Source organism: Falco cherrug, chromosome 4, assembly GCF_023634085.1.
Source record: "Falco cherrug isolate bFalChe1 chromosome 4, bFalChe1.pri, whole genome shotgun sequence".
In the NCBI taxonomy this organism is placed as follows: Eukaryota; Metazoa; Chordata; class Aves; order Falconiformes; family Falconidae; genus Falco; species Falco cherrug.
Window position 1 is genome coordinate 72,647,475 of NC_073700.1, and position 14,661 is coordinate 72,662,135.

At 38.0% G+C, this 14,661-nt stretch overlaps 1 protein-coding gene across 1 annotated transcript in view; it reads right to left on the reverse strand.

Moving 5' to 3' along the window:
* Window positions 1–14,661, reverse strand: part of LOC102051848 (macrophage mannose receptor 1-like) — a 33,109-nt gene that overhangs the window by 16,881 nt on the left and 1,567 nt on the right. The window contains exons 2-15 of the mRNA XM_005432151.4: window positions 13,288–13,686; window positions 12,291–12,464; window positions 11,849–12,007; window positions 10,929–11,042; window positions 8,432–8,578; window positions 7,349–7,531; window positions 6,651–6,808; window positions 6,137–6,247; window positions 4,877–4,992; window positions 4,306–4,454; window positions 3,083–3,282; window positions 2,661–2,785; window positions 1,942–2,029; window positions 1,616–1,751 (exon numbers count right to left, since the gene is read on the reverse strand). Of these exons, the coding sequence (XP_005432208.2) occupies window positions 1,616–1,751; window positions 1,942–2,029; window positions 2,661–2,785; window positions 3,083–3,282; window positions 4,306–4,454; window positions 4,877–4,992; window positions 6,137–6,247; window positions 6,651–6,808; window positions 7,349–7,531; window positions 8,432–8,578; window positions 10,929–11,042; window positions 11,849–12,007; window positions 12,291–12,464; window positions 13,288–13,686 (2,259 nt within the window). The remainder of the gene's footprint in view (window positions 1–1,615; window positions 1,752–1,941; window positions 2,030–2,660; window positions 2,786–3,082; window positions 3,283–4,305; window positions 4,455–4,876; window positions 4,993–6,136; window positions 6,248–6,650; window positions 6,809–7,348; window positions 7,532–8,431; window positions 8,579–10,928; window positions 11,043–11,848; window positions 12,008–12,290; window positions 12,465–13,287; window positions 13,687–14,661) is intronic.

Consider the following 14,661-nt stretch of genomic DNA (forward strand, 5'->3'; position numbering starts at 1 on the left):
GAAAATCCACCAGCTTTTCAGATATAATTTAAATGAAAAATTTCCACATCACACAGAGTGGGATATTGGAGCAAAGTTTCTCTAAACATGCAAGGTCAAGAGATACAAAAACTTAAAACAAACATCACCTTTATAACTTTTTTCCACAGGAATTCATGATAATGTTTGTGTTCTGTATGTGTAATTAAATTAAGTGTATGATGCACATGCTAGGGTTAAAAAAAAAGTAACTTTTTAAAATTAATCTCTTGTGTGATTGGTTAAAAGATTTAAAAGAAAAAAGTATAGATCTGTTATGAAAGTACAAAGTATTAGGACTCTTTCGGCATCTTTCGGTGTGACATTATGCACCGATGACCAATGATACTAATTTCTTCAGGCTATAATTTCTGCCATTCATACACTAATAATAATTAAGAGTATACAACTACTATTGTCACATTTGCTGATGTTTTTCAGTTGCGCTGATCATGCAAGTGAAGACTTAACAAAGAAAGTTACCAAAAAAGGTATCTTCACAACATCTCTTTGAGATAGATGTCTATGACTATTACTTTTTAAGTATGAGAAGGTGAGACAACGTGCCTTGGTTAGAATCAGATTATTTTGAGTAATTCACCAGCACAGAAATAATCTCATTTAGAAAAGTATCACTTTAAACATTAACCCTTAGTGCTTGTGTGAAGAATCCCAGGGAGCCACCAAAGCAACACTTCTGTTAGTCTTGAAAGTTAAATATGTAAAATATGTAAATCGATACAAAACTATAAATGATTCCTCTCTTATTTCACTGCGTAGCTTTCTCAACAGTGTTACATTGGGGGTGGGGGGGTGAGGCGGGGGAAACCCGCAAGAGGTATAAATGGTGATTTTGCTACTAGTATGACAGGAAGATGTGAGCCTGCCTGTTGTCTTAAAGAATATAAATTTTGAAGCTTAGATTACCATCTTTTCATTACAGAAAGCCTGTTGTTACAGGAGTTTCTTTACATGTCATTTTACAAAGAGAATAATTCCAGTATGCTGGTAGTCTTGTTTAAATTATAGTAGGTGACTAATCATAGAATCATTTGGGTTGGTGTGTCCTTGTGTAGCATTCTAGCTATACCTGAGCGGAGAAGTGAAGTTTCATTTCACAAAGGATATGGAAATTTAAAGTAATCTTTTTTTTTTTTTTTTTTTTCCTCCCTCTCTTCCCCCTTAGCCCCCAAACTGGTAATTCCCTACAAGTAAAAGTTCCAAGAAGCACACACTTTCATGTCAGTCATAGCTTCTGTTTGACAAAAATTTGTGCAGAGCAGTGGATTTTACCAGGCAAGCCTGAGGTTGCTTTCACCCCATTTTCTGATTCTATAATTACATAAATAAGTATATTTTCAGTAATGCTTATAATATAATATATTTTTAATGAAACAAAAAGAACATTTATCATTATCAGTTGAAACATATTCTGAAAGTATTTTAAATGTCTTGATCTATGTTTCCTTATGCAAAATTCCTGTGAAATCAGCCAAAGTTTCTAGCAACATGTAACTTGCAGAAGTTTCTATTTTGATAGAATGGGATTCAGCTTAAATGTCTTCCTAATGTGACTTCAGAGGAAGAAGTAACCTACCTTTCTTTATTTGACAAATCCAGTTATGACTGTATTCACAGTGCACCGTAACCCATGACATGGAAGGCTCGTCACTGATTGCTCCACAATATTCAAACTCAGTATTCTGAAAATAATGATTTTTCTTATAATTCACCTACAGAAGAAACAGAGCTTTAGTTTTTATTCTTATCATACAGGAAAAAAAAAGTTATACTCTGAAAGGAAAGAGAAGTACAAAGAAGTTTCAAACCACTCCTTACTTTTCTTCTACTATGTGGCTGTGGAAACAACTCCAGCAGCAAAAAAGTCAGATCAGAAGAAAACTGGCAAGGTCAAATACTCACTGGTGATCCATCACTCCAGGAAAACCCACCATCAGGATCCAAACACTGCAAACCTATCCAGAAAGGCTGAGATGATGGGGATTTTTTTCTACAGTGAAAAAATGTATCATGGAAGAAAAGGATGTTATGTGGTTAGCTCTGCTAAATTTTGCAAGTTACATAGGGCAATAACTCTCACACTTCATTTAAAGACTTCAAGTAGAGCAGAAATTTGAAAAACAACAAAATACTCTTGGTCAGCAAGCTCCCATTAGCAAGGGAGTGAAGTTCACACCTTAAAATTTTCTACTTTGCAAATTATTGTATTGAAAACACAGTAGGTTTTTTCTTCATTGATGTTGTGGTTATAGTGTTCTTTGAGAACAGAAAATGTTCAGGTTTGTTGGAAGTCACAATTTAGTTTTAAAATGGTTCAGTGAACAAACTTAGAAATTGGTCTGAAGGAGAAGTATTCAACCAGTTTGGTTGTTGGGTTGGGTTTTTTTAATTTAAACTATTTGCAGATGATGACAAATTTTAGGAACTCCAGAAATGTCTTTGAAAATAGTACGTGTATTAAATATTTTCTCACTTCTTTTTCTTAGGACTATGATGATAAAGAGATATAGATTTTCCACCAATTATCACAGGAGCAACTCAAGAATATTATAATTTATTCCTACGTAATTTCATATCTATAAGAGAAAAAAATATCAGTTATTAGATATTTTGTTACTTACACTACTATGTTTTCTATCACTGTTTGCTCTTTTCCACTTCTAATTGCAGCCAAGTCTCCTCCTATTTCTCTGCAGAAATCTCGGGCTTCAAACCATGTTTTCTTTTGGTTTTCTCTCACAAAAACCTATAGATACAGGTAGAACAATATGTTTACAGCATGTTAAAAGTAAATCTGCTGACTACCCTGTATAAGCAAAATAGGAAAACATTCCATTACAATTGTAATACATAATATGGATTAGAGTATGCTAATTAGATAAATTTACCTATCACTGATAGTGATAACTGCAGTGGTTTCTATGAATAGTTGTGTACAAGCTTACTACATTTGTGCAATAACGTGCCATTCTCTGAGGTTTTGATGCCCTGTTTGGTTATCTTCTGTCTCATGAGTAGGATTATTGGGGAAAATAGTACTTACTCTGAAGCATGAATTCGTACTATTGCTTGTATCCCAACCCCAGGGACATTTAGACTCAGAAACAGTTTCGGGAGCAAGAGGAAGAATGGTTTTTTCAGCTAGTTTTTTGCAGATAAATTTTGCCTTTACTTCACATTTCTGAACATCCCAGAGTCCAGCTGCATTTCCAGTCCTTAGGGCAACACAACCAGCTTCATTCCCTTTGTGAGATATAAAAGAAAATTGAAATATTTTGTAAAGTGGTTCCCTTGACATTTTTACAGCTCATGTGATTAATTTACAAAAGACTGAAATACTAAGTGTAGGGTCTGCTCAAAGGAGGAGCTTTGTAAAAAGAGGAAATGAGCAAGTGGAGTCCTTCATCATCTTCCCTCCCCTTTGAAAAGCTTTACAGGTACATACACAACACCTTGCCTGCCTCTTTCCTATGCTACTCGCTGCAAGGATCTGGCAGCCTATCACCCAAGCTGAAGGGTATTTCACCCTTTCTGCTGAGCTTGATTTTGCACTTGTAAGCAGATGAGGAGCCAGAAAAGAAATATTTTTCATAGCGTCATAGAAAATCATGGAATTATACAATCATTAGGTTGGAAAAGATGTTTAAGATCAAGTCCAACTGTTAACCTAATACTGCCAAATCCACCACTAAACCATGTCCCCTAAGTGCCACATCTACACATATTTTAAATACCTTCAGGGACAGTGACACAATCACTTCCCCAGGCAGCCTGTTGCAATGCTTGATAACCCTTCAGTGAAGAAATTTTTCCTAATATCCAATCCAAGCCTCCCCTCATGCAACTTGATGCTGTTTCCTCTTGTCCTGTCACTTGTTACTTGGGAGAAGAGACAGACCCCCACCTCACTACATCCTCCTCTCAGGCAGCTGTAGAGAGCAGTAAGATGCCCCTTGAGCCTCCTCCAGGCTAAACAACCCCAGATCCCTCAGCCACTTTAAGATTTGTTCTCCAGACCTTCACCAGCTTTGTTGCCCTTCTCTGGACACGCTCCAGCACCTCAGTGTCTGCCTTGTTGTGAGAGACCCAAAACTGAACACAGTATTTGAGGTGTGGCCTCATCAGTGTATCAAAGACACCACTGTTTCAAAGGCAGGATGCTCATATGTGCCATCATGGATGTGTTTTAACAAAGTTGGCAAACATTTTAGAATTATAACACATAAAGTTCCTTATTAGCGTAAATTTACTCCAGTGGCAGAGTACCAGGCATTGCCGCGTTCCAGTTTGTGTACAGAACACCTTCACCAGTCACCCACTTGAACATTCCTTGCTCTTCTGTGCCTGAAAGACCAATCCAAAAATACTTCTCAGAGCTCAGACCAACAAGGCTGGTCAGGTAGGCTTGCTCGTATCTGAAATGACAGGAGTCAGATGGGTATTAAGCCTAGCTTTCCCTTAGTCTGCTGTTTCTCACCATCCTAAATTGCACAAGACTAGAATGAATGGAGTCTCCATTAGGTTTCCTTTCACATGGACATATACTGCTTAACTCCATACCAGATGGACTAGATTCAATAGCAGGTGAAGCTGTGCTATACTGAAAAACTGCTTCTTACAGAACAGGTCTGTTCCTTCAGAGTAAAGTACTGGAAAACATGAATGTGTAAAATATATTTAGTTAGAAAAGACATACTGTATTTATTAATTACGTTTTTTCCTCCAGAAAAAGCATTTTTTTTTCTGATTTCACATTTTTTTCCAAAAAGTTCTCAACTTTTCTATAAAATTCCAATATTATTGTATTAGTTATACAGTTTTAAAACTCTTTTCATACCTGTCTCTTATACTTGTTAAATAACCACCGCTCCTTTCACAGATTTTCTTTGCTTCTGAAAATGTTACGGAAGTATGTCCTACCAGGTAGCAGTAAAAACTGTGTCTTTCCCAGCCCTGTCAAGAACATGTGAAAAATACTTGCAGTAAAAAGAGCATATGGTATAGTGCTTGAACTTCAATGTATATTCCTAAATCAACATATTTTTAATATAATCAAATGCAATAATGTGTATTCGTTTGAATTCCAGTGGACTAATGGAAATTAAGATTAGTAAACATTTAGAAAGAGATTTAATGCATATGAGTCCCCCTTTTTTGAAAATTAGTAACTGATAAATGTTAACTGATAAAAATTCAGAGGCATACAGAATGGAGAGTGTATTCAGAAGCAGGCGAATACAGTACTTCCTTGCTCAGAACTGAAGAGAGTAGTCTGTGTTATAGTGAGATGACGATTCAAGTTTCCTGATGTTTCTAGGCTAAAAGAACAGTAACTAGACTAATTGATTGAACTCATGAGCTCACCTAAAAAAGTCTGATTGAAGAGTTAGCATAGAACTATTAGAAAGCAAAATCCTCAAAATTACAGCTCAATTCCAAATCACTTTTCCCTTCTGTAGCAGCTCAAGATTGATTTGCTTGCTGAACCCAAGAAAGGTAAATAAAATCTGTGTTCAGTATTTGGCTGCTGACTAGATCCATCTAGCACAATGAGTCTCTGCTCTGTTCCCCATATGAGGTTGTCGGAAATGTTACTAAGTGTAGAGCAGTAGTAATTAAGAAAGTAAAAGAAGAGGCAAGGAGAAGAAAAAAAGCAGTAGGATACAACGACTTGTTCAAAACAAGTTCACTCATAAAAGCAATTTGATTGTTTTGATTTGGCTTCAATAGTGAAATATATCATCATCTGGCATCATGTCACATAGTCCAGAAATGGTTCCCCATCTTTACTGTGTCTTAGATAACCGCAGATGATTGTAGAGCAATATAACAAATATGCAGAAAACTGCAGTAATAGCTTTAACCTCTTTCACAGACGATTCTGAGAGATAATGGGCCTGACTCATATTGACTAAAAAGATTTCAAAATAACTTTATTTTAAATAAGGGAATGTAGTGAAAATGATCACCCTGAATTTGATGTACAATCACATTTCTTAGTGGCTGGGGTGGTGGGAAGGTAGTTGCAATGTCAAGTGGAGCTTGTGAAAGCAATAGATTTTTGCTAACCAGGTTCTTTGTTACACTTTTTTCTTACCTTCAGGCAGGCAGGATCAGTCTTTGCCATCCCAGAAACCCCTTGTAGTGGGTCTCTTCTGCAGATGTAACCTAATTTTCTGTCACAGACACTGTCTGCCCAATATCCATCCTAGATGCAGTTTGGGAAGAGGTGGAAAATAGTGAGGCAGAACCTGTTCCCTTTAGGAATGTTACTGTTTTTTTAAAAAAATATTGTTTCAATGGGAGAATAAAGATCTGTACTTTTTAATGAATTCCACGTATTTGTGCTTAATTGTGAAGTTATGCTAAGCTAATTATGTAACACAGGCAGACTAGTAAGATTTCTTGGCATATAATGCAACTCACAATCAGACATGAACATTTACCTAGTTATCTCTAATTTAATTTTAAATTTAATTTAGAACAACCATCTTTTTGAGTGGATAAAGATACCATTCCCTGGTTTGTTTCTAAATTGTATTCAATAAGACCCTAGAAATAGAACCAAAAATCAAATAGTATAGTGCTACACAAACATAGAATGATTCTACCTCTCCTGCCATAATGACGCAGTCCTCTTGCCCATTGATTGCATGAGTTGGTTCTCCAGGCAACCATTTGGTATATGTCACAGGAGTCCCATCACTCCACTCAAAGTACATTTGAATGTTGAGGTCATTCAGACCAATCCACAGCTCATCCACAGCTTCTAAGAACAGAAATTTACCTGTGTTAGTACCCAAGTTGAAACACTCCATAGGGGCAAGATATAACTTATGAGAATGAGCTGAAATTGTCATGTTACAATAAAAACTCCTCTAGATTAAATGACAGTGGAGTTTATTTTAAGGTCTAATTCACATTCTTTTTTCAAGAAGTCAAAAAATGAGATACCAGCAGGAAATGAGATTCCTCAGCTTTATCAGTAAAAGTCCATTACTGTATCTATAGCTACAAGGTGTCTGAGGCAGGTAATCAGCCCAAATACTGCAAAACCCAGAGCTGTTATTTCCTTTATGCAGTGAAAAACAAATGAAAAGCAAAATGAGAAGAAAGAAAAAGAAAACTAAGAAAGCGCTGATAATTCTTTTTGTGGTTTTTCTGGTGGTTGTTTTTTTTAATCTATATATCTGTGGGCTTCCCTATAAATATTCATTTCAAACAAGATTATTATTTTTTAAACCCTCCTAAGATTTCTAATGATATAATTCTCTGTTTGTACCAAATACTGCCCTGTAGAAATACTCACTGTAGCCAAGCTGAGACAGTATGAAGCCGTGCTCCTCAGGGTTGTGGATACTAGCTAGATTGCCACTGCTCTCATTGCAGGAAGTTAGGGCTTCTCCCCATACTCTGGGGTCTCTATGAATCATGAAACAGTGCTCTCCATAGGGCAACCATCCTTCTGGGCATTTAACAGGTTCTGCATCCCCTAAAAATCAATAATGTTTCACATTTTTAAACTTGAATAACTGCAATTACATTTGAAATCAGTTAATTAACTGATTAGAATGAAAATGGAGTGATCATAAACAAGCAGTACTTCTATTAATTCCTCATACATACAAAATACTTTAGTCTGTTTGCTGTTGCACACTGTACTTCTACAGAAAACTTACTGCGTTTACACAAAACAGGAAAATAATGGAGACAGTAGTTATTGGGCTCCAGTAGTGTGAAATGCTCACTTTTGGACAGAGGAATATTTTGGAATTCCATGATCAGTGTTTTCATACAATATACCCCATCCAATTATGTTTGTGTATATTTCATAAAGGCATTCTTACTGTAGCACAAGTAATTCATTGCACATGTGGCCTTCCATACTAAGTGTCATTAAATAAATCAGAAAGTGTAGTAGAAAAGTAGTCTGAAGGAACTTGCTCTTTTTTTGCCATCTTTCTATGCTACAGGCAATCCCACTGAGAAGGTGGTTTACGCCTATTGGTGCCGTCTTTCTGAGCCTTCTGTGATAAGCCTCGGTGTTTTCATTAGAATGCCCTGCAGGAAGGGTGAGTCATCTCTAACTTTATTTTCACATCCATGCAGTCCATGATAGTTTTGTGATAGTGTATGGCTTAGACCAGTGCCTCTGGAATTGTGAATAATAACACGAAATAAAAACTGCGTGTGTGGTTACTGGGTTCCAGGAACATTTCCAGTATGTACCTGTATTTGCTTAAAGAAAAGACAGTATGCTTTGTTCTGTGCCACTCATTAAAGCAGAAGAACGAATGATAATGCTTTTTCTTTTATTTTAAATAGCTATGAAGTTTCATTTTAGTGACACAAATCCCGTCTTTATCAAAGGGTTTTTATTTGCTTGGCATACCTGATGGAAGAATGAAAGGATCCAATGTGGAGTTTTCCTTTTTACAGATATAGCCAAATTTCAGCTCACATGGCTGGTTTTCCCATTTAGAATCTCTTCTGGGATTTAGTACTGCACAAAGTTTCCCAGGCTCAGGCTCAGGGCTTCCTTCATAGAATAAAAAACCGAATTATGTATAACATGTTTTATGTCAGCAGCTAAAAGAACAATTTACTTCCAGCCTTTTCATGTGTCAATTATGGACTCATGACTTCATTGCTACATTTATTTTTATACCAGAGATAAGGAAATGTAATTTAGAAGTACCCATCAAAACATTTCTTTAGATGCTTGTTGCATAATTCACACTTTCCCCCATATTTGATTGCAGGATAGCAGTGTCAGAAATAAGCCATTCCTGTAAGTTTTGTGAAAATCATTGGCTTGCACAGAAGACACTAAACTCTGAGCCTGCACTGATGCAAAGGCTGCAGCACCTTTCCTTGCCCCTCCACCTGTTTAATCAGCCTGTGCATAGGGGTCACCTATATATTCATTAAAGAATATGCAGCTCACAACCAGCTGCAGAATGTTGCCCTGTGAGTAGATGCTGGACTGGAAAGTTCAAACATTGAAGGGGTGCCTGGTGCTGCTACAGTTGCAACGCCATATACAGACTGTAGGAAATCAGAGTTTGTAGTTTCACAGCTCATGAAACATCTAGTTTTAGACACAATTTGTTGTCAGGACCAAGTTATGTTAGTAGGGCTAAGTAATGAGCTTAAAACAATCAGTTACATTCATAAAATCAGAGGACACGGTTTGGGAGGTAAGGTTTCTGGACAGGAACACAGTCAGGTAGCATCTTAACATAGTTTATATTCAGACAAGGAATTCTACAGATGTGAAGAATGAAGAGTGTTCTTCAGAGTAAGAACTATCAGCTGCTAACAATAAAAAGAAAACTGAAAACTGGAGCTCTAGCTCTTCATTGTAGGGCTAAATCAACATCAGTGTATGGATATTATTTGTTAAAAATACGAAACAAAAGCAAAAGCCACCAATCTGTGGGACACATAGTTGAGCAGAGAGTGGTGGGAACCTAGACTGGGCAAAGCCTGAAAGGGTAGGCTTCCTATTACGGGAGCATGTTAAATGGCTTCTAGTTTCTAAAGCTGTGTTTAGCAAAGCACAAAAATAATAATATGGAATTCCTAAAATAAAAGGCATATCTTCTGGATGCGGCATATCAAATCACACGTGGAAACAAATTTCCTCATTTCTACAGTGCCCTTGCAGGTGAGTCTTTCTATGTCAGGTTCTGGTCCAGCAGCTTTCAGCGCTGTGCTGGAGTAAAAAAAGTTCCACTCAGGCCCTTTGTTAAGGTCCTTTCTGCATGTCCATTCAGCAGCTTGGCTGCAGATTTGCTCCTTGCTGCAAGTGGAGCCTCCGCACATGCCCTCACACTTGCTCTGTGTCTCTCCTCTGCCTGCCTCTGCAACCAGCCTTCCAGCAGGTTCTTCAGGACCACTATCCTTGGGGAACAGGCAATGTTTTCTTCTTCTCAGAGAGCTCCACAGCGTGCTGGCTGACTTCCCCCTCCCTGCACACCGCACCCCCGGCCCCCCTCCCCCCACACGAAAAAAAAAAAAAAAGAAAAGATACAATTTATAATAATTTTTCAGTGAATTGGAAATGTGTAGATTAAGTCGTCATAATAGCCGTCATGTGGAGATATGGGAACTCCAAGGGTGTGGGCTGCTTGACCTGAAAGCCAGCTGTTCTGGCTGCTCTGCTTCATTGCAAGGCTTAAGGAATTTAACCAGCTCAGCAGAAGGTAGAAAATCCTCTACCAGACTCAGCAGCTCTGGGCTTTCTCTTCATCCTCTGCCAGATAAAACCAGGTTGGGAGTGCCAAAGATTCCCCAAATACTTGGGGAAGGCCAAAAGATGGAATATATGTGCATTTACTCAGCAAGCAAACATTCAGCATTTGCTGCAACCAGCTATTGCCATGGCAATCATTAAGCGACTTTCAAAGATAAAATGCCAATACTGTCAACTGTGTTTAGTCTCTCTTGAATGTTAAAGAGGAGAGATGAGGAAAAGCATAAAAAGTACAGGGAAGGCTTTGCAAGCCTGATGCTCACTGATGTCTCAGTCCATGCAGGATGCTGGGTCTGATAACCCTTTTGAGAACTGAGGAGACACAGAGCTTTTAACTGACTTGAAGGCATTCCTAGTATGCTACAGCTCAACTAGTGCTTTTCACTTTATCAGCTTCTGGTAGGACATGAGTTTTAAGCAGAAGAGGACAAGCTCTTCTGCTTGAAACTCCTTGTAATATATCCAGTGAAGAAAAACATCATTCTCAGCTTTTTAACCTCACATATCTCATAAGCCTGTGAACTCCATTTCCTCATGTTCATGGGGAGTAGTACAGGACTGTAATTGACATGAATTCATCATACTGATGGGAAATATTAATTCCAAAAACTGTTAAAAAAACAATTACTACCTGGTGCCCAGTTAAAGTATCTGAAGGGAATGCCACCACTCCACTGCCAGCCGCTGTTAAGTTTCAGACTGTTGAGCCCAATCCAGAGAGAGGATCTCTTGTTTTCAATCAACTCTAGGAAACCAAAAGGGTTGAATTCTAATGAGATTTGTTGGGAAATGCTCTGCATTTTCAGCGTTTGGAGGATTATAATAAATGCCTGCTTTGTGATTTCTAAGTTCAGTACAGAATCCATGGTTACTGGTAATAGACTCAGTTTATTGTGTAGAGAAAGGGTAGAGAATGGCAAAAGACTATTTTGCCTGTTAGTTTATTCAAATTTAATTCTATTCTACAGTTATATGTAAGCAATAAGCTTTGAAAACAGAAACACTGAATTGCTATAGTTAATACTTACAAGTTTGCCTGATTGTGATGCAGTTGATACAGGGCTTTCATTCCACAGAGCCTATGCATAATTCCAGAAAGCCTTTAGATTTTTAATAGTGTTTAATAGTATAACATTTTTATGGTATTTCCAAAAATCTCTTTCATTAGCCATACATGAATACTGATTTCTTAACAGAAAAGGCATAGAATGACTGCCTCCTATAATGATGTTAGGGTAAGGTCCCTTCCTGGCACCTTTCTGATGCTTTCTGAGCTTGAGCCAAATTTTACTTACTTAGCTGGTAATTCTTAATACTTTTTGAAATAATAATAATAATGATAGAAATAATTTCAAATAGCAATTCTGCAACTTACAAGAGTTCCACCTATGAAAAGCTTACTTTACAGTAATTGTGCTGTTTCTCTAGCAGTACATACAGCATTTTCACAGCAGATATTCGTTGTACTGTGATTAAAGCACTGAAACATTTGTAACCAGTCAAAACCCCCTCTTTGACACCGTTTTCACAGAGTCTTTCATATTAACTCACCTCTTAGATACATTTGTTCATGTATCTCTGGGACACTTAATAATTCTGCCTTCTGCTGCTGGCAGCTCTTCCTTGCTTGGTGCCACGTGAGAGCTGACTGGTAGTTTATCTGGTAGTAGGTTCCTGTCAAAGGATCTGTACTCCAAAATCTGTCATTGTCTGTGTGAAAGGAGATTTAGTTTTGCAGCTTGTTATAAACATCTTAAACAAAATGTTATGACAAAACTTAACTGCTAGCGTACTTATAAAATGAAAATCTGGAGCAAATACGGCTCAGACCCACAAGGTCTGTAAGGAATGTTATGGCATGACTGAAACATTTTTGAGTAAAATAAAATCATTACAAGCGTTTTCCTTTCCATATTATTTACAGCATCTCAGTATTGATATATTTAACTAATAGTGTTGTGTTATAGCATCGATGTCAACATTTGGGACTTACTGCCAGTTGGACAGAACCCATACAAATGGTCTGTGTCGAAGTCAGGAGTTGTTGCACACCAGAGCAAGCCATCTGACCTGCCGGCAGCCGTGCACCCGGTGTACCATTTACCACTCAGCTGGAAGGGGAAGGCACACGGAGCTCCGTTGGCATTTCCTAACAGTGTGAACAGATCTGAGGGGGCAAAAGAGAAATTGTAATATAGGTATGGGATCTGGGAGACCGAATCCTCTACATATCTGTACTCTCTGTAAGACTATGTGGAGAAAATGTTACGAATGTTACACCAGTGTAACTGGCCACCTACTGTCACCAGCAGTGCCTCCCAAGGCAGTTCACAGTAGGTCTTGCAGTTTACCATTCGCTTATGATGTCACCAGCTCTAACAGCTGGAAATAGAGCAGTTTCATACTGTAGACAACTATGAAAGTCTTGTAGTGATTTTTGTCTCATATATTTACATGTAATTTTCTAAAAATAGCATTAGCTTATCACGTAGCTTAACTTCCCAACATTCATTAAAAATCAATCATTGATTTAATTGTTAAATGTTCTGGGATTTTTGGCACCTGAAATCTTGTAGAGCACTGATTGGTAGTATGCATGGAATTATTTCCTTACATTTAATATTGATGTATTAAACTTACAAATTTTTGCCTTTCGTCCAACAATACTACTACAACTTCACTAGTACTAATATACAGTTAAATAAAGTGCTTTGATTAAAACTAACAATTAAAAACATCCTAGATTCTCCGTTAAAGAAAGAAAATACATATTTTTTGCACATACTTCATTCTGTCTGAAGCTAAGCAGCTGTGCATCTCCAGGATGGTTGAACACAGGCCTGATAAGTGAACTAATCATCCCCCAGTCTGCCATTGCCTCAGGAGAAACAGCTGATGTTAGACTAAGGGGAGCAGAAATCAAAGGACTCTATCTGTGATAGCAAACAGGTGGATTCAATACACCATCTGGATTAACCTTTAAACATTACCTTCATGGCCTTGAGAACACAAATCATCCGTGGTTCCATAGATCTTCCATTTATTCATTTTTGCTGATCCTGTGTTCAGCATGACATTGTCTTCTTTTCTCTTGCCAGCACTAAGAAATAAATCTTCCCCTTGGATTGCCAGGGTGGCATTTCTGCACTCCCATTTCTGGAATTCATTTTTCTTGTTGCATGGGTACAAAGAAATTTTAGCCTGGTTTTGCTTGTTGGCCACTCCCAAACATTGTGCAAATGCCATGCTCATCACCTGATGATCAGACACCCACCTGAATTTTTGTGACTCGGCGTTTTTCTTGCAAGCAGCTGTTGTGACTGCATGAGAACTCTGAGCAATTAAACAGAGCTTAGTATTCTCATTGTATATTAAAAATATTTTGTTGTCTGTAAAAAAAAATCAGAATTAATGTGTTTAGGGTGAGCACATGGTGAGTGTAGCTTTGAGGAAAGGGATGTGCTGTTGTTTCTATTCTGATCTGATTCATGTCTGGAGAGTGTAAATCTGAGTCACTTTTGCAAAGATCAAGCAGCATTTTCAAGACTTTTGTTTCCTTCTGGGAAGGAAAAATAAGTGCAGCTCACTTAAATATGTGTAAATACAATACAGAGGAACAAAAGCACATAAAATACATTATGACATCTTCAAAAGTGTCATCACTATAATGGAATTCTCATGAATTTTCTCCTGAAATACACATTTCTTTCAAGATTTCCAGAAGAGACTTTACTGAAGATTTGGAAGTTTGCCATCACTTCATGCGCTGTATATTTAGCTCATGTTACACACTTCTCCACGGGGCTGCATTTGTTCTTAATAAAGTTAGTGAGTGAGGCTTCTGCGAGTCTAGCTGCTCCTTCTGTAATTGGCATGTCCTGTTATGGTTTGGGGTGGGTTTTTTGGATGAAAAACTGTGGAACTGTGACTTGTTACGTTGTCCTGTTCTAGTACCCCTCCCATTAGTATGTCTGTCATAAGAAATCAGCACCAGTCATGCAATCGAATCACAAACATTCCCACAAGAACCAACACCAAGCAGTATATAGAGGTAAAGATACTACAGGTGTGTGCCTGTGTGCTGCGCATTGTTATGGAAAGACAGTCTATGAACACTGAACGCGCTAGCTAACACTCCCAAAGGATCACAAGCAGCCTGATCTAGTAATCCCTCAAGCCAAGCAGGCCCACCGGGAAGGGCTGCCCAGCTCTGCTGCTGTACTGCTGCTGTGTAAAGCAGGTTGTTCAGTGCGGGGCATCAGCCTGTGAACACAGCTGCCTGCTTTTCAAAATGTCAGCTAGCGTACAGTTCCCACTGGCTTTGGGTCATGAGGGAGTGAAATCTGGACTACAGGGAATATTCT